The 19272-nt window shown below is 34.9% G+C and overlaps 1 protein-coding gene across 2 annotated transcripts; it reads right to left on the bottom strand.

Moving 5' to 3' along the window:
• On the bottom strand, positions 1075 to 17527 carry LOC109326680. Of its 2 annotated transcripts, XM_019559416.1 has the most exons (24): positions 15930 to 17527; positions 15455 to 15899; positions 14134 to 14332; positions 13966 to 14025; positions 12918 to 13022; positions 12319 to 12459; positions 12119 to 12181; positions 10798 to 11028; positions 10611 to 10694; positions 9997 to 10154; positions 9276 to 9798; positions 8161 to 8331; positions 7946 to 8005; positions 6876 to 6998; positions 6093 to 6368; positions 5571 to 5636; positions 5261 to 5392; positions 4347 to 5168; positions 3986 to 4266; positions 3543 to 3802; positions 2591 to 2832; positions 2241 to 2432; positions 1775 to 2047; positions 1075 to 1507 (listed from the first exon to the last, which is right to left on the bottom strand). In XM_019559416.1, the coding sequence occupies exons 1-24, from the start codon at positions 17401 to 17403 to the stop codon at positions 1361 to 1363; spliced, it is 6528 nt and encodes a 2175-aa protein (XP_019414961.1). In that variant the 5' UTR covers positions 17404 to 17527; the 3' UTR covers positions 1075 to 1360. The 2 variants fall into 2 exon arrangements, with proteins under 2 accessions (XP_019414961.1, XP_019414960.1); XM_019559415.1 differs by having other exon boundaries at positions 15455 to 17527.

Below are 19272 nucleotides of genomic sequence, written 5' to 3'. Positions count from 1 at the left end.
GCATTATATCAACCACAATATAATATCTGAAACTTGCGAGTTCAGTTTATAGCATTATACTCACTATGACTCAGTACACATTCCAATTTTCAATGTATTAAATCTTCAAATGTACACCCTTTTCATTATTAAATTAATTATTATTCCCTTAGAAGATGAACAAGTAGCACCAAAGTTGATAACTTCACAATCAATATAGACAGAAAGGTTGACTCAGAAAGAAGAAACTATGCATTGTTTCAAGAGAACAAGAACTATGGATGATAGATAAATGATATAATAAGTGAGAGTTAAGGGTAATATGTATATTTAGTTGTTTTAGTTTGGTGTGTGTGGTGGAATATTATTCATCATGGTGTAAAATCACATGCATGTTTGGTCTTACAATTGCATGCTTCCATAACTCACTATTTCTCTACCATATACACCAACTTAAATCAAATAATGTACATTATTCTTTCTACAATTTCTCAACATAATCTCTACCCCATTTAATGTATCTCAATGTATTCCTGCAGAATCATATTAGTATATTCATAGCAACATCTAGCCATAATAATTTTACACTTTTTGCTTACATCTTTTATATTTCATCCTCTTGATTCTTTGTCACATAATCAATTATGTCTTTTTTATCCATTTTTATCTCTCTTCTCTATACCATCTATAACTAAAAAATGGATTGGGATAAATATTTCCCATATTTAGATTCCTTAAATACTAGTGCTGATGTTAACAAAACCTAATGAATAAATAAGATTATAACTAAACTAAATATTTAAAGTAGAGGTTATAGTGATATTGAAAATTTCATCTTTATCACATTCCAATATATATAATAAAAAAGGGATTTCCATGACATCTACTTTTGTTTCTTTGTTGTATTCCCTTTAATTAAGGAATAAATTGCTTAAGCAACTTGAGGAGATCCTTTCTAAATTTTTTACTATAATCCAAAACTCAAACTCGCAAACAGAGTCTATAGTATCGAAGACATGAAATTTTAGAATTCAGAAGATAGCAAGGCAGGATTGGCCCATTCTGACTTCTGATGATGAAAAAATTGTCCACATCTAAAAGTACCATTCTTTCATTAATAATGAATTTCTGTACAAAACTGACACTGAATTTTGATGAATTTGGGCATCTACTTATCAACAAGCTCAATTTGAGCAAAAGAATAATAATATGCATCTACACTAAATTTTTTACACATACAAACAAAGAGTACCCCCAACAATTCCCCTTCCATATGTGACATAAATTTGATGTGGAATGTATAAAGCTGCATTTACCAAGCCAAGGACAAGTTTCCAGACAGGTGCTGAGAACAGTAGAGTAAGAGAAAAGGCTGCAGATGTTAATCCTGGGATGTAGCAGAATATTCGAAAAGAAGGCGATTGGACGGTGCGGATTGAAGATTCACACGCAGGCGACTTGTAAGTTGATAGCTCAAGGTCCATTGTGTTGCCATCTCTGACTCCTTCATTTGCCTAACAATTGTAGCCTGCAACAAAAATAGTTGCTTTAGAAAATAATAATAATAATAAACATAAGTGAATAATATAGAACATGTATTTTCAAGATTGGATTTGGTAAATAATGGATAATTCAACATGTCATGTAGTTACAACTAGGTGAGGGCAACCAGGTGCTATAAAACTCCTGCAATACGCAAACCTACTATACGATGTATCAACAACTAAATTGTTTTTATTATGATAACCCCACGCAGTGGGATGAAGGCTCGATTGTTGTTGTTGTATATGATTACCTGAAGACGTTTCCCAAGCTGGACTTCGACTTGTGTACCAAATGATATATTACTGGCAAATGACCTGAGTGGGTCAACTGTGGGATTAACAGAAACCAAATTAGGGATCTGTGGCGCATACACCACCCTCCACCGAGCCTGACCAAACTCTCCCTTCCCTTCTATCCGTGGCATTAACTTTTCAAGTGTAGCAGTCGCAAGCTTTTCAAATGCAAGTTGACCATTGCCTTCCAAAATGGATTCTGCTAACTGACTCTCAAATCTTCTCGCAGCCTGCATAGGTGGAAACAATTAATAAAACCATGTTGCCTGAAGATCAAATCATGAAGGTCTTGATCTTTCACACCGATGAAACTATCAACAGACTTCACAAATTAAAATGAGAATACTTTTTAGATCCATCGGCACATAGAGATTCTGTATTCCAGGAAACAGTCGATTTTTAAAAATTCATACACAATTTTACCTCAGTAGGTGACAGTGCATCCTGTTCCACAGAATGCGTCGAGGTCACCATAAGTTTGTCCTGCCAACTGCTAGCTCGACTTTGAATTCTAAATTGCCACTCAGATCCAACCAAGGCCAGATCTAGCATTGGATCTAGTCCATACTCAGGCTCAAACTTCGCAATATTCAGATGCTCCCGTTTCAACCTCACCTGCATTTGGAATGGATTTTATTGGTACATCATTTGAAAAGGATTTTAACAACAAACAATCGATTAAGAAAGTTACCAACCAAACCAAAATAAAACTAGCCAACAAGAAACCACAGGTTACTGTTAACAAGAGTTGCAAAATTAAACATTAGACAAACCTGTGTTGCAACTAGATCAACTTCACCATTCTCAAATGCCAGTATTCCTCTAGGTTTTATACATTTGGCATGGGCAAGACCATTCAACTCGAGCTCCCCACTAACAGCAAAATTAAGAATCAAAGGATAAACTATCTTCAACTCTGGTCCAAATACGAGCTTCAAATCACTAAGGCGGATTTCCATATTTGGTTTTATCTGCACTTGCTCCATGTCATTTTCAACCTGAGTTGACTTATTAACTGCCATTGTAGATAAACATAATCAACAACATTAATACATGTATAAGATCAAACAATCAAATGATTGACCTGGCAATCTCATAAGGTGTGTGAACTACATGACACTACAATCAAGAGAGATGCACATAGTTTCAAGGCTAGTTTCTTAACCAACACTGGTTATTTGGAATAAAGTGGTCTTCTTAGCTTCATTGTAGTGCTTAGTTGGTGGCTATTTTTGAATTTAAAGGGATTTCTTTATTGGATATGCAAAGTGATTGGTGTGCTTAGCTCAATTGATCGGTTGCTTTCTCTATTCTAATGAAGTGGCCTTCTTAGCTCCGTATCACGCACCTGTACTTTCTTTCTCCAATGTCTTCAATTTTTTTTCTTACTAAAACAGAAAGATATTTGTTGCAGGGGTGTATACTTCATAAGGCCATATCACCTAAGATAGTTGTGCTGTGCTATTGAAGTTTTGAAACTAGCAGTTAACTTTTTGCATTGTGAATATATAGGATGTCATATAAATTTTCTATTTTAGGTAACATTTGGATCTCCCCACCCACCTTGGAAATTTTCATTTATTAAGTTAGGAGTCCAAAGTGTGATGGAGCTGTCCATTTCTATGGGGGTGTTAGAGATTTCCATTCCAATAATAAGAGTCAATTCTGATTGCAAACCATTCAACAGTAGATTACATGGAAAAAAGAGATCACGAGAAATATTACCAGATCCAGAGGATTGAGAAGTTTTGGTCATCGAAGAAGCAGGTTCTGAGCCAAAATACCGTGAAACATATCTTGAAGCAAATGCTCGAGTAACATCACCAGCAGGAAGAGCAGATTGATTTGACGGGAATCTATTAGAAGCACCACCACCACCCTTATCATGTGGCAAATACGCTTCTCCATGACTAAGTTTAATATTCCCAGATATGTTTGGTTGCAGTATGGAACCAGTTATTTGCATCTGCGAGTCAACCTGGCCACTGACAAAAGTAGGATATTCGATTTATAATAAGAGTCTTGTCTTGTATGCATGATTATGATGTATAGACCTAAAATAAAACTACAGTACCAAAAGTCACTTATATTTCACATCAGCTCCATACATCCATGAAAATTGAAATACGTAACTCAAAAACCCTTGTGCTAAAAGTTAAGAAAGCAACCTTAAAATATTTTTTGCCCGCACTTCCAGAACCTCACATTTCAACTCAATTTTGTCATCGGGTGCTGCTTCACTAGTTCTGAGAGGAAGGTTCCCTTTTATAAGCAACTTTCCTTTTCTGCTTACCCTACTCTCCAGTGAGGTGATAGATAACCTGTTCGATTTCACGTGAACAGTTCCACCAAAGTTGGTCAGTGGCTTACGGAACACTGGTGAAGATATAGATGCCCTGTGGAATGACGCATGTCCATTAAGCACTGGTTGATCAACCGTACCTCTGACCTATTAAGTCAAGCCATATAATAAGACTTAGACTAATAAATAGGAAAAAAATTTGACAAAATTATATTGACCTCACCCACCTCAAGCATGATATCAGCATTGCCATGAAGCCAATTGGCATGAGGAGATAAAGCTGTTACCAACATCATCCCCCCATCTTTTATATCAGCATCAACCCTGACTTCTCCAGCATCTAAAATTTGCCAATTCAAACCTTTAAGGCTTTCTGCTAATTGGGTATTCCAACTTTCTTCATTTCTGTCTCTAGAAACTTTTTTGTCACTGGCATCATCTGCGGTCCCTCTATTTTTCTCCTTCGCCCAATCAGGAACCCAAGTAGCCCCACTCTTATCTAATTCTGCATCTTGCTGTGACATGTTATTTTGCACAAAAGCAACAGGAATACTTCCTTGAATTAGTACATGACCATTTTGGATTACAGGTTCAAGTTTTGCATTGAATACAAAACGACTAGTTGGGGTTAGAGAAGCAACAACTTCGGCACGTCCAAGATCAATTCCTCCAACGGCACCATCCAGAAGCCTTACCTGCACATCACATTCTGGTTTTGCTAAACTTCCTCTAAGATCTCCTTCCATATGCAATATACCCCTTATCGGTGCTAACAATTGTCGCAGAGAATGAACAACATCATTTGCTGTAGATTCAATGATCTGTACTACAGTTGGGACCAGACTAACAGGAAAATTTAAGACAGCAAAATGAAGGTTAGTTTTAGGCCCCAACAAAGTTCCATCAGCATGAACAGTGGCATTATCCTTCTGGATAAACATTTTCTCCAGGTGCAGACCGTTATCATTACTGTAAGCACCAACAGCCAAGACTCGCTGAGTTTTGTAGTCTCCCCACTCCCAATCCTCCCCATGAAAGTCAAACTCTGCCTAAAATTAAATAGAATAAGAAAGCCAATTTAAAAAAAAAAAAAGAAGATTTGCACCAACTCCCAGGAATACAAACAATGATAAATTTTTACCAGGGTATCTCCATTCCCACCGCCACTCGCGTCAAGAGAGCCACGCCATCGACCTTTGAGTTCAGATAAACCGGGCAGACTTAAATCTTCAAGAACAATATCAAGAGATGGAGCATGGTGACCCCGTATTAACTGCAAGATGTATATATGCATGACAAAGAAAGAAACTCCAATTATTGCCGTATTCACTAGGACAATTGATATTATGATTTTTTTAAAGTTACACACTTCATCTTATAAGCACAAACTCAGGCATCAAAACATTGCAGCTTTTGAAAGGAAAATAAGATATAAGATCCTTTGATAATACCTCAAGCAGTTGTTGAGGGTTTGTAGAATATAATCCCACCGACTGCAAACTTTGAACAAAAAAATCCTGCATAGATGTGGCATAGCAAGATGATTAATCAGTATGATTAGAGAAATAGTAGGTATACATGATAAACTACAGGTTTTAGATGAAGGAAACAATAACAAACTTTTAGACAATTATCCTTTACGCAACATCTAATTATGTAATAAACAACTAAAAAGCATTAAAAGTTCAACACATACTAACCTATTACAGGAAAAGTTTATTGCTTCAATTATGTTATTGAAACTTAACGTCTAAATTTACAAGTTTATTTATAAGGCACAGTGGCACACACACACAAGTGGCTGACTAGGGAACAATCAGAAGCACGATGATATAATGCTTGCGTATTCTGATTCTCCATCCTGATAGGGTCATTATTAGCAAAGTATCTTAATCAACTGGCATACATTCAGATAGTTAATTATGACTAGATGAAACATCCCAAGATATATACAGATATAGCCATAATACAACCTTTGATCTTGAGAGAACAGCGGGATCCGAACTTCGAGAAAGAAGCCTTGCAAGAGGAAGCATCTCAGCGACCTCAGCTCTGCGAACTTCAAGTTTCATTCTCCACCTGCCCATTGAGGATATAACACTTCCAAGATGCCCAGACATTACCTTTTTCAAAAATCCATCCCCTTTTACGTCAATGAGGTTACGATCTCGGGTGCCAGGCAACACATATTCACCTTGAAGTTCATAATGACTGTAGCTTTGTTCCAAAACAGTTTTTTCAATAGTGATCTGAAAAATAGTGAATCAACTGACATTCAGTACTAAACATAACGTCATGTGCAGATGCAGAACTCATTACTATGATTATGATAAAACATTGACCTCATAAATTGTATTAACTTCCTTGAAATATAACCAAAAAGGGTTTTTGAAAACCTAATATTGACAACCTTAAGGTCCATAGCTGTAAAAAAAAGGTCATTGAATGGTCCAGGTAATCAACCACCATCTATATTTTTAATGAATTTAAAACTCTGCTTCAGAGCCTTGAGTATTGGAAAGTGAAATTCCAGAAATGATTGCAACCTGGAAACTGATAAGTAAATAATAAACAACCTGCTAACAATAACATCATATTTACCATCACAATAATAAACACAACCACACCAAAACGTGCATATATTCAAGTCAACTATGCTCATGCTAAATACATTTCTTTACTTCATCCAAGGATAGGAATAAATTGTAATTAACATTCAGGTGCAAATAAATAAGAGGGTGATCTTCGGAACTCACAACATCTCCACTCCACCTAGCCGCCACATCCAGGGCTTCACCAAGAACACCACTGAATTTTGGCTTAAGTACAGACAAGATTCCATGTCCTCTCCTTTTTTGAAGATTGAGTTGGATTTCTGCCTGAAGGAAAAGAAAGTAACATATGAAAACACCATGTGTTTTTTTAGGACGTCATTAAATAATGTCCTGATCAAGTTATCATTCAGACAGGACTGAACAGAAAAAGGGATGTGAAAAAGTGGAAAGCAACAAAGCTGAAAAAAAAGTCAAATTTTGCAAAGTAGAATTGAATTATTCTACTCTAATTTTATGCTACCTGTCCAACTCTCCACTATTGGCATCTTCCTATGCTTTATGTTAGATATATTTCTGCAACTACGGTTTTTATTTTCACTATAATTGAAAACAGAGGACAAATCATCTTTCAAAAGTAACCACGACTCCGACTTACATTCACTTCCTACTTTTAAGGTGTTTCATTTTTTTTATAAGGGTTCATACATCGGTTTTTAATATAAAAAGATAAAAATACTATGTCAATATATGATTAAAATAAAATTTTATTCTTTTCATTAAACCACATGACAACTACCTCTTATACTAATATAAAATAATTCTGGGCCTTCTACCAACTTGAGCATTTAGGATGTTGGACCTTAACATGGTATTGGAGAAATTCAGCCTAGTGCTTCCACGCATCAAGAACAGAGGGCTTTTGCATAAAGGGGCATGTTACAAATATCAACTAATAATAACAATTACTTAATTTTCTTGGTCATCTCCTAACAGCTTAAGATTTTGAAATGGTTATTAACTAATAATAACCTTTATGTGTCTACAATGCCCACCTCTTACTGTCTTACATTTACTTTCTACAACAATTTAAGGTAAAAAAAACCTCAAAATGAATTTTATTCACTAGGAACAGAATAACAAAAACCTTGACTACTCTCCATGACATGATTGGGCCGACTTCATTATGATTTAAACGTGAATAGGAGGTTACAGCAAATGACAAGGATGATAGAGAACAATGAAGTCAAATAGGTAAAAATAATATGGCTTACCCTTTGTATAGTTCCCCTGAGAGAAGCAAGCTCCAACTCATCGAGTGGAAAATGGCGTACCTACAAGTACACCACACAAGAATGCAAAAGGAAAAGAATGATTTTAATATCGTTGTTTGCTCTAAAATAAAGTGACCCAAGAACATGCCAATTGCCAACAACGAAATAAACAGATCGAGATTTAAGCACTGGACCACAAATTTAGATATAGGTACCTCCAAGTTAGCTGAATGAAATGGTTGAAAACCTACATTAGCCCTCAATTGCCCCTTCTGAAGGGAAATGGACAATAGTTTTCCCATAGGAAGACCATCTTCACCATTGGGCTGTAGTGGCCCAATAAATTCCACTGCAAGACTTTCATCAGACCTACCAGAGGCATCCAACTGCATTCCAATAAAGTTTGGAAGTTAGAAAAACTATATATATATATATATATATATATATTAAATAAAGCCAGACAATCTGAATTTGTCACCCATAAGGGTGGCCTAAACTTAACAAGATAGACATGTCAAGCTTTCACAGCATAAAACTCGTTAAATGACCACTTGGTTGAAATATGGAAGTACAGAGGGGGAAGGGGATATTGTATATCATACGAAGGAAAAATCTGGTCAAATAAGAAGATAAATCAATCACTTTTCTGAACCAAGTAACGAAAATCATAAAAGAAGCAAGATCCATATCAATTGGAAGCAGAATGCCAAATTTAAAAGGTACTAGTACTAATGAAGAACCCATTCATGCTCAAGAAGAGTTTATCCAAGAGACTGGATCCAACATTTTATTTTTTCTGTGAAAGCAGGAACTAATAAATGCTATCCATTAACCTAACATGCGCAGATTGAATCAAACTTAGGGAGTTACTATGCTTTACTCAGTGAAGCACAGATTCACCCTATGGGAATAAAACAAGAGATTTCAAACATCAAATATAAAACATTGCTAGAAGTAATGGAAGTTAAATAATATCAAAGGGAAAATTACAAAAAGAAACTATGAGTATAAATATTTCCGATATAAGAACAAGTGAACAATTAAGCATCCAAGTATTCATTAAATCAATAAGTGATTGCACATTAACTGTTCTTTGTGAACATTATTAGCCAGGTCAATAGTTAACTGCTCATGAACTAGAAATTACTTTACCAAGAACTTTATCTTTTATTTTCCTAAATATTTAATTCAAAATTCTTGTCCATGATTTTATACCAAAAGAAGAACCATTCTGCATGATTTCACTAAAATTTGATACTGTCAAGCAGTCTATTGAAAAAATTCATAATATCTCAAATGGTTTTTTAGAAGATGAAGTTTTATTCATCACCTTGATACCCTCAGGAGAAACTCTCAACAACCCAGACAGCTGAGGAGCAAGCATCAATTGATTCAATTTGAGACCAGAGATTGAAACCTCACCAACAAGACTATCTGCACTCACTTGATCCAACATTTGCACATGCTGCCTGTTCTTCTCAGAATTTTGTTCAACAACGGTGCTACTAGGTTTTAAAACCTTCCCTTGAAACTTGATTCTTCCAGTTGATTTCAAAAGCAAAGGCCTCGGAAAATCCAATGTATAAGTAGAAACCAAACTGAAGAACTCAAACCCACGCATATGCAAATCTAATTCAACTCCGTCGACAGTAAATGGAATTGCTCTCGGTGCATAAAAATCTTCTCTTTTAAGAGAAAAGTCATCAGAATAAGATGTTTGAACTTTCATATACAGATCAAATGCAGATGAGGCAGAATCAACAGTAATGAAATCATGTGAAATTATGATATCTCCTCTAGCATCGCTGAAAGACCCTTCTGCTGCAGGTGCAGTCCATTTTATATCAAACCTCCTGCATTTAAAAAAGAATAATTTTGATAAAATAAATCATATTAGAGAAGGGAAAGAAGCACTGACAAAAATATTGGCACATGACAAAGAGGTATCCATAGTCGGGAAGGAGGGAAAGTGCAAAAGCAGATGACAGAAATACATAATAAGCAACAACATTGCTGAATATCATCAATAAAAACTAACTATTGAATCTTACGGTCTTAAAAGAGATCCAGAAAGTTTTGTTTCTCCATTTAAAAACCCAAATTTGAGTGGCATCAGATGATGATAGCTTGGAAGGTAACGGAACATGATTTTTTCAAAGTCCAAACTTCCAGAGAAGTTAACATCTATTGCTGTCTCATCCTCTTCACCCTGAAAATAAAAGTGTACATTACTGCAGATGGGGACATAGAGTAGAGAAAAATGGCAGGAAGGAAGACAAATCAGAAAATATATTATCATTCTGGAATTCTGTTAAGCAAAATGGATGGAATCCCTAATTTCAGGATTTAAGCAGTTTAGCACCCTTAGTAATCAGATGTCAAGAATAGCAAATACTTAGTCTGACTCTGACAGATAAAATTTCTTCACCCTGCCCAAGAAAGTGTCACAAAGCAAGTGTCTATATATGGTCCAAAATTAAATGATATTGCTAATGCTTCCAAGTAGTTTCCTCCCCCCCACACACATAAAAATGGTCAGAAAGTGAGTATATATAATGGCAAAACAACTCCAACATTACATGACTAATGCTGCTATAAAAGTGTGCTATGTCAAGGCTAAAAGGAAAACAATAGGCTTTGTCACAGTTAACGAGTAGCTATTTACCTCTGGGCATATCCATGCGTTCCCAGCCCCTCGAATTTCACCCCCATCCACAAGGCTTGCCCTAATTCCATATAAATCAGCAACCTGTGATATGTTTTTAAGTATTACCACAATATAACAAAACATTTTACCAATGAGCCACTACTCTGAACTACTCTCTGAAAATTTAATATCCCTTTCAACTTACACAGTTATCGGTGTTGAAAGTAAAATTGGCAGAAACATATGAAAATGGAACACGATCAAATGCTGCCAGAGCACCAGCTTCTCTACTTTTAACAAGTGCTTCAGATGCTAAAGATGTAGGAGTATCAATGTGTAAAGAAGAGAACATCCTAGAAACCATTCCAGTGCCAACAAATATAGGAGAATCCAGTGGGCCTTGACAATTAAACAGAGCAGTTACGGATCCAGCTAGCTGCAAACAATAAACCTTGATTATAAAAAGAAATGAAGAAAACAAGGACTGATATTGGATAAGCTACTATCACTGTTTTATACTAGAGGAAGTTGAAATTGACCACAGGGTGTTAGCCATATCTTATAAATTCTGGAAAGCTACAAGGTCACTCTTATAATAAGTCAAAGATAGTTTCTAGCATTTTTTTTAAAATCCCAAATAAATTTATCAAAAGCTCACTCATTGGCCGACTTCATCTAGTGGGATAAAGTCATAAAGGTTTGGTTGTTGTTGTCACTCATTAGCTATCGAGTATCAACAGGTATCAAGAAATGGAACAGCCACTTTATGATTCAGTTAGAGTAGTTAGTTAGTATTCTAGAATGTTTTGGACCCTGTTCAAGAATTTAGTATGAGTACCAGAACCTGAGGGTTTACAATTTGTCAATTCAGTTTTTTCAGTTTCTAGATACTTTCTCTCTACATTCTCTCTCTCTCTGGTTTCTCTTTCTTTAATTTTCCTTCAGATTCTCTAACTTTCTTGGTACTACTGTTGAATTCTAAAACATTCAGAATAAGAAAGAAACAAAGAAACAAAATGAAAGAATCTTATGAATGTTCTTAAAGACTAAACATCTATTTTAGTCCCCCTAAAGTTACAAGTGACATCAAAGTTGTCTCCAAACAAAAATTGGCCTCAATTTAATCCTTCAATTGTAGAAAGTGAGATCAATTCGGTCCTCCATAGAAAGCTGAGAACACTTCAGTCCCGCAAATATAGAAAATGGCTTCAATTTAATCTCAATCATATAAAATGGAAATAATTTAGTACCCGAATCAAAAGCTCCACTAATAGTATTCTCATGGTTCATACACAGGAGGATTTTGATGTCACTTTCTATGGTTGAAGAGACATCATCTTTCTTTTGAGGATCAAACTGATATCACTTGTATATTCGGGGAATAAAATGAGTGTTGACTCAAACTTAAATGTTCAAATTTTCAAATTACAAATGCAAGATGCAGAGTGAAAACAGAACTTAAAGATGGAACTAATCAGGCTACTCAAAATGGATTCAGTTAATCCACTGAAGTCAAGAAAACACACCGGGAACAAGAGAGGTTTCATCTTAAAAGTTTTCATCAAGGCATTCACTTCGACACCAGGAACCTGGAAATTTGATCATACAAAGTATTAGAGCCCCAATAATCTGAATCGTCTCTAACAAAAGTAGAAGTTAATTGACCAAGCCTAGAACACTTCTACAAATAAATAAATACATATACACACACATTTTAAGTAAGTACCTGACACATAAGATGAAATTCCCCTTCTTCAGGATGAATGCCAAAATCGCCTGATGCTTCTACAGGAACGCTGCCAAACCAGCCATTTGCATTGTGTAAAAATATTCTTTGACCACGAAAACACAAACTTGCTGATATATTCTGCAATAAAAGGCACACAAAATACAGAACAGAACAGGGGAAAACAACACAGCTTTAGTTTTGAGATCGCCACAATGAGCAGTATTTATTACAGTTGCAGACCATACATATGTTGCTAATTTCTTCCCACAATTTAAACCACAGTTACTTATTTGACAAAGGATAAAGAGATAAACATTATTTCCAGGATAACAACTGCACAACTTACAAACGGAGTTTCTAATATTTCATGTTTATCATTCCATAATGATAAATAAAGACCAAATGTATATAAAGCTCACGGGTCATGTGTCACCATGAATGTTAAGAAAATTTTAGTGAGCAATATAAAAACATGGCATATGTAATAGCTCAGTCACCTTTGAAAAGAATACCAAATATATAGCAAATAAGACTTTTAAGTGTCAAAAGGAGGAGGATTGCACAAGACTTCTAATACAGATGAAAGGAAGACATACAGAAAAACCCGATGGAGCATCCAATAGGTGGAAGTTCAGCCCTGTCACATCAAGCTGTCCATGAAAATTTGGAAAATTTTCACCCTTTGACATGCACAAGTGAACCTAAACATAGGGAAACAATATATCAAGCAGGTGAAATTATATCAATTCTCAAGAATAATTAACAAGTAGCAGCATGCCATTGCCAAGATAGTTATAACACAGTTTGAAGAACTTGACGTAACCTGAGAACTATAAGGTTCCACAATTTATATTGCACTTCTGTGCTTATGAAACAAAATGAGTGTAATATCAAATGATCTACTACACAATTGAATCTACGAAATACTTCATGAACCTCGACGTGCAGGCATATGTCTATTGTCTAGTCAAAGAAGGCTGTGAAATTTTGTAGTATTGAAAATTAAATAAATTCAAAAGTCTTCACAACACACAATTAAATAACCAAATAATCAGAGAAATGATCAGGGACACTGAAACTCCAGCTGGTTTCATCCATGCCAGATATAATTCCAATATAAAGCTCACGACTCTACGATTGAACATGGCCTAATTAAACCAAAGTGTGCCATTGAAACCAAGAGGTTTTAATTGATTTTTGTTTTGATAGAAAAAGAAGTAATATATTGACAAATGAAAAGAAAATACCGCCAATCAGTGACATTGTTCAGATCACTTCAGTTCTTTAACTTGAACGAATTGTTCCAGTGCAGGGTGCAGATTTTAGGTTTATAGCACCACTGAAAATCAGTGGCAGTACTATTTCCCAAATATACATGCCCCATTTATCAATTGAAGATTTAATGCCATAGCCCAGAAATACAATTTTTAACTGGAATTCCATTAAGAACCTTTATCATACAACAACGGTCAAGCCTTAATCCTACTAGGTTCGGTCTACTACACAAATCAAACGACATCACAATATTCTATCATAAATCATGTCCATTGACAAAGAACTTTTACCATAACATAAATAAGTAAATAAACTTGCAACACTCCCAAATAGAATTTGAAAGTAACTGAACTTAGGTTAGAGAAGCACCTCACCGCTTGCCCTCCCTTTAGACCATGTAATTGGAATTTCTAGGATCCTTTCAAACAGCTGCAAAGAACTCAACCCAAACACAAACTACATAAGCATCCCATGCAACTTAAATGGCAAAGTAAGAAGATGACAAAATATCATACTTCAAATTACTATTTACCTTACCGGGACAAAAAGATTATCAATTTTCAAATTAGCATGCCATTTCTGCTCAATAATGTCAACAAAAACATTGACAGACAACCAGCCACCATCTTCAGATATAACATCTGACCTCCAAGTCTTACAATTTCCACTCAGTTGGACATTTATACAGCTGTAGTGGTTATGAAACTTCACATGGCCACTGGCATTCCCCATCTCCCTGAAAGTAAAACATACAAAATGCTTAAATTCATTCATGTAAATCATCATTTTTTCGAAGTAAGTGTTATGTTTTCAATATCAAAGTGTCTCTTTGTTATTTACAACCATTACGACTTCATCTCCAAGCCCCGAGTTTACACTCAACAAGCAAAAATATTCTACTTCAAAATAAAATTTGTATCTCCGGATTCTCAGCCTATCTTGCAATATGAAGATTAAAACTCAACAAATTTACAAATACCACATCGCTTCACTAAATCTAATTCAAAATCCAAGTGAACAAAACTAATTAAAACAGAGGCAATCTGCTATACCAACATGACAGGCTATAGTTGTGAACCTTTCTAATGTTGCAAAGGCTTGTTCAACCCAAGTAAGACATTTTGCAGTCACACAAACAGAAACCCAGCTACAGTAGTTATTTGAAGACTAAAAATGAGAGCTAAGATATTCAATCACATTTTAGAAACTAAAAACAAATTTCCCTAGTTTCTGGAATCCATAAAAAGTCTCTCGCATTACAATTAAACCAAAGCCAGAGAAGCAATGTGAGATAAAATCCCCCTTCCAAATTGTGTTGAGAACAAGCTTGAACCCTCATCACTTGATAAATGATAAATATTATGTTTAAACTGTTGTTCAGTGACAGCTTGAGTATTCGATAGTTGATACAATTAGATTTTAAAAAATTGAATTACATGATTGTATTCATTTGCATCTCCAGAATAAGCAAAAGTTTGACCCACATACACAAAATGTATACAGGAGAACAACAGAAGGAGGGAAAGGCAAATCTAAATAAATAAATCAAAAAATTCTTGAAAAAGGCACATAGGAGCAACCAAAAGTAGACATGCAGAAGATTGGTTTAGGTAGCAACCTATGTCAGGGATTCTGAGGGTTTTCTATCAGATGGACATACACTATAAAAGATCCATTAATACCATACCGTTAAAGAACAGAGCTATTAGCATTAGCTGGTTAAATACCCTACACTTTCAGAAGAGGATCTAAAAGAACCACTCTAAGCATTTACATAGTGACTAAGCATTTACTTTGAGAGGTGTATTCATCATATCTTCAGAGTGATTAAGCAATAACTGATAAGAATAGCTCTCACCTAACTTCCCTGTCGCCGTATGCAAGTAGCATCACAGTTGCATCTCTGTAATGAACAGAATCCAATGAAACAGGAAGTACCCTAGTGAGGCCTTCGGACTGCAGAACATCTACCCCATCGATATGTTCTGCCACAATATCTTCAACTTTAACACTTACGTCGGACTTCAAATTTTCAATGGGACCAGAAAGGAAGCAAGATATCAACTCCTCAATATTTCTAACAAATGAGGTTAAGCCAAATTTCGTAATCAAGAGCTCAAACGGAATTTGAAAATATGTTGCCAATTGAGGCTTAGGCTTCACAGAAAACAAATCTTCAGGTACCAAACCTCTTTGGTCCTCAGTTGAATTATCTTCAATTTGACTGTCAGCAACATGACGCCATGACTCCTCATTTTTCTCTGTACTACTATTAGCAATATCAGGTTGTGCTACATTCTCTCCAGATTTCAAATTTTCACGTCTACTCTCTCTCGTCTGTAAAGTCAAATCGTGGACAAACTTTAAATGTTCTGAATCGGCATTAACATCTTCATTTGCTGAGGGGGGCCAGATTCTAATATCCCTGGATTGTGTTCCATTTTGGTTTTGGTTATTGGCACTTCTATTATCACCTCTACTGGCAGCAAATTCTGCATTTTTGTCAACCTCACTTTCCACCAAATCCATATCATGGTTGATAAAAGGAAAAGACCCAGAAGGTGATGAAGGATCCGCACACTTCTCATCTGATTGTTCATGAAAGTATGTATGTGCTGCTAATGAACTGCGTTCAAGAATTTTTCTTTTGATAGCAGCACTGGATGCACAGATGTCACTCCTATTAGCCTTCCTCTTAAATTTGTGCTTCCTATCCCCTAATACTCTAGACCAAAATCTAAGCCCTGAACTAGGGAATTTCACTCCAAATGATTTTTCCAAATCCGCATGTTTTGTATCATAATCAACACCTGTATCAATGCAATGATGGTCGTGTTTCCCTTCATTCATGCAGAAAAATGACTTATCTTTTGTTGCTTCTTTTGAATGAGTTGCGGCATCCTTGGAAACATCATCACCTTCTGATGTACCACAATTCTGCTCAGACACAAAGTAACCCGTCTCTGCAGCTTCCCTAGCTGCATTATCCCTTTGTCTTTCCCACTGAGCACCCGATTGCTCTCGTGCAATTCTCCGAGTTCTAGTACGGTGATCAATCCCTTCCTCAGTTGATGAGAGCCTCTGTACCAAACCATCAGATGATGGTATTCCCAACCAAGTAAAGTCCTTCTTCTGTGCTACCAACACACTTGGATTCAACAATAGTGCATCAATCACCAACTTCCCCCTCCTCAAGCTCGCAAAAGGATGAAGACGTATCTTAACCGTCGGAGCCTCGCCACAAGAGAACTCCTCCTTATGTGGCCCAAATGAACATGACTCCAATGTTATGCTCAACGGTGTGATTCTTCGAACCTTGCCAAATTGAACATCGCGCTGAATGTGTTCACTAATTACTGAACAAACAGAAGGCAATACATTATCCTCAACAAAAACCTTAACTTTGCTTCGCGCATACCAAGCCAGAATGCATAGTGCAGAAACAACAGCAGTATAAACAGATGCCCTTATCAAAAAAAGCCCTTCTTTCCATAAAGGGGTGAAATCATAACTCAAAAAATCCTTGCTTCTAGAAAAGGGTGATTCATTGCTACAATTCAACCTCGACCCATTAGTGGAAACAAGGTGTTTTCTCAAAAAGTTCACATTTTGACCACAGAAATGAGAAAACCTAAAAGGTTGGCTTACAGAATGAACATGTTTTGAAGATATAACATTACACCTACGAAAACCCCTTTTGGGGGAGTACCTTGTATTGAAATGAAAAGGGTTTTCACTGATACCTTGTGAAGAAGAAGCATGAAGCTTAATACCCAAAAATGGAGAGTAACTATTACTGAAACTCATTATCTATCTCATCATGTGGCCTTGTTTAACAATTCACAAGTGAAGTTTTTTAGAAGGTGAAGGATTGTTTTGAAGAATGGAAGAAATAAACAAACACGAATAATTGCATGTTTTAGGTTATGGAGATGCAATGATTCTCATTTTCTTCCAGATATATTTATTTAATTAATATTTTTTTTATTTGATAAATTTCACATTCCTATTTCCTACCCAGAAAAGTTTCACATATTGATTATAATAATATTAGTTTTAAACATTTTGTTTCCTTTATTTAAAAGCTAACATTGTTTAAATAAATGTCAATTTAATGACATTATGAAATATTGAAACGTATGTGATATAAGATAATGTTAAAGATTTAATAATTTGTGCATTTGCACCTGTTAAAATTAATTTGTATTGTGTATATTTGGATAACTAATATCACAATTGAAAGTGTTTGTGTATATGAGATCAAATGAAGAGAAAACACATTTCTCATAATTTTCATTTTTTTTAAAGTGTTTGTGAATCCTCTTAAAAAAATCAGTTTTCTAACTACAAAGAGGATAATAACAAACAAATTTGAGCAAGTGACACCAATAATCTGCAAGCACAACAATATCACATAGACAAAATTATTTATAATTAATTAAGTCCACGAAAATAAACTTATCTATATTCATTTACTATAGTTAATGTTTAAATTGATATAGTGTAATCGATAGTTTTGATAATTGATGAATTTAAATTCATCCAAGAAAATTTATTGATATATAATTATTTAGATAATATTAAATCTGTCGAAAAGAATCACAAATTTAGTTTATTGTTTTTCAATTTCTTTGGAGGAAAAAGATGTATATTATAAGTTTTATAAAGCGACATTGTATCATTTATATTTAATTATTATTGACTATTAAAAACGTAACATAAATAAATGGTGTGCTAATGGTATATAAATTTTTACATATACAATATATAAATATTACATTATTATGTATATATATTTCTCTCTTTTTTTTTTTTGTATAATGGAAAGAAGAAGAAAGAAAATGCTAAAACATATGGGTGAGATCTATTTGCAGAATGTTGAGCGCTCCTATAGATGGAGAATTCCAGAATTTTAAGTCATTATGTGTTCCGAAACTAAGTTTAGACATGTAGTCCACCAACTTGTTTCCCTCGCTGAAGATATGTTGGACTCGAACATCCCACTATTTAGTAAGCAAACCACTAATGTTACAAATAACTCTAGATAAGTACTCCAAACGAATCTACAACCTGTCTGAAATGATGTGGATCGCCTCCAAGCAATCACTCTCCAAGATTACCTTACGATGACCTAAACTCCAAGTCAACCTTGACCAATATTCAATAGCTAGAAGCTCTGCTAGAATGAGAGTTCCAATGATGAGGTTTCCCGAGAATTCTGATAACCAATGACCTTCATAATTATGAATAACTCCACCACTTCCAATATTTTCTTCTCTCAAATTACAACTTCCATCTCTATTAAGTTTAACTAATCCAACTTTGGTCTACACCACTAAATGTTGGACATGGATATTTCATTAGAAAATATGAATTTGGAACACCAATTATTTTTTATTAAATTAGATTTTCATACTGGATTGTATTCTTAATAACACCTCTTTAGATGATGGTGATATTAATGGTAAATCATATAATTGTGATTAATATTAAAAAATATTCTTAAATATATAGCATGTATAAATATTTCTTAAAAACTTTACACGCATGCTTATAGAATATTATAAAAAAATTAATTATTTTAAACGTGTTTTTTTTAAATAGATTCATAAATCTAATCTATTAAGTATGAATATGAGTAAAGTATATAATTTAAAATATAATTTATTAAATTTA

The sequence above is a fragment of the Lupinus angustifolius genome, chromosome LG14 (assembly GCF_001865875.1).
Source record: "Lupinus angustifolius cultivar Tanjil chromosome LG14, LupAngTanjil_v1.0, whole genome shotgun sequence".
NCBI classification, from domain to species: Eukaryota; Viridiplantae; Streptophyta; class Magnoliopsida; order Fabales; family Fabaceae; genus Lupinus; species Lupinus angustifolius.
Note: the sequence above shows the minus strand (reverse complement) of the source record. Positions and strands in the feature narration are given on the sequence as shown.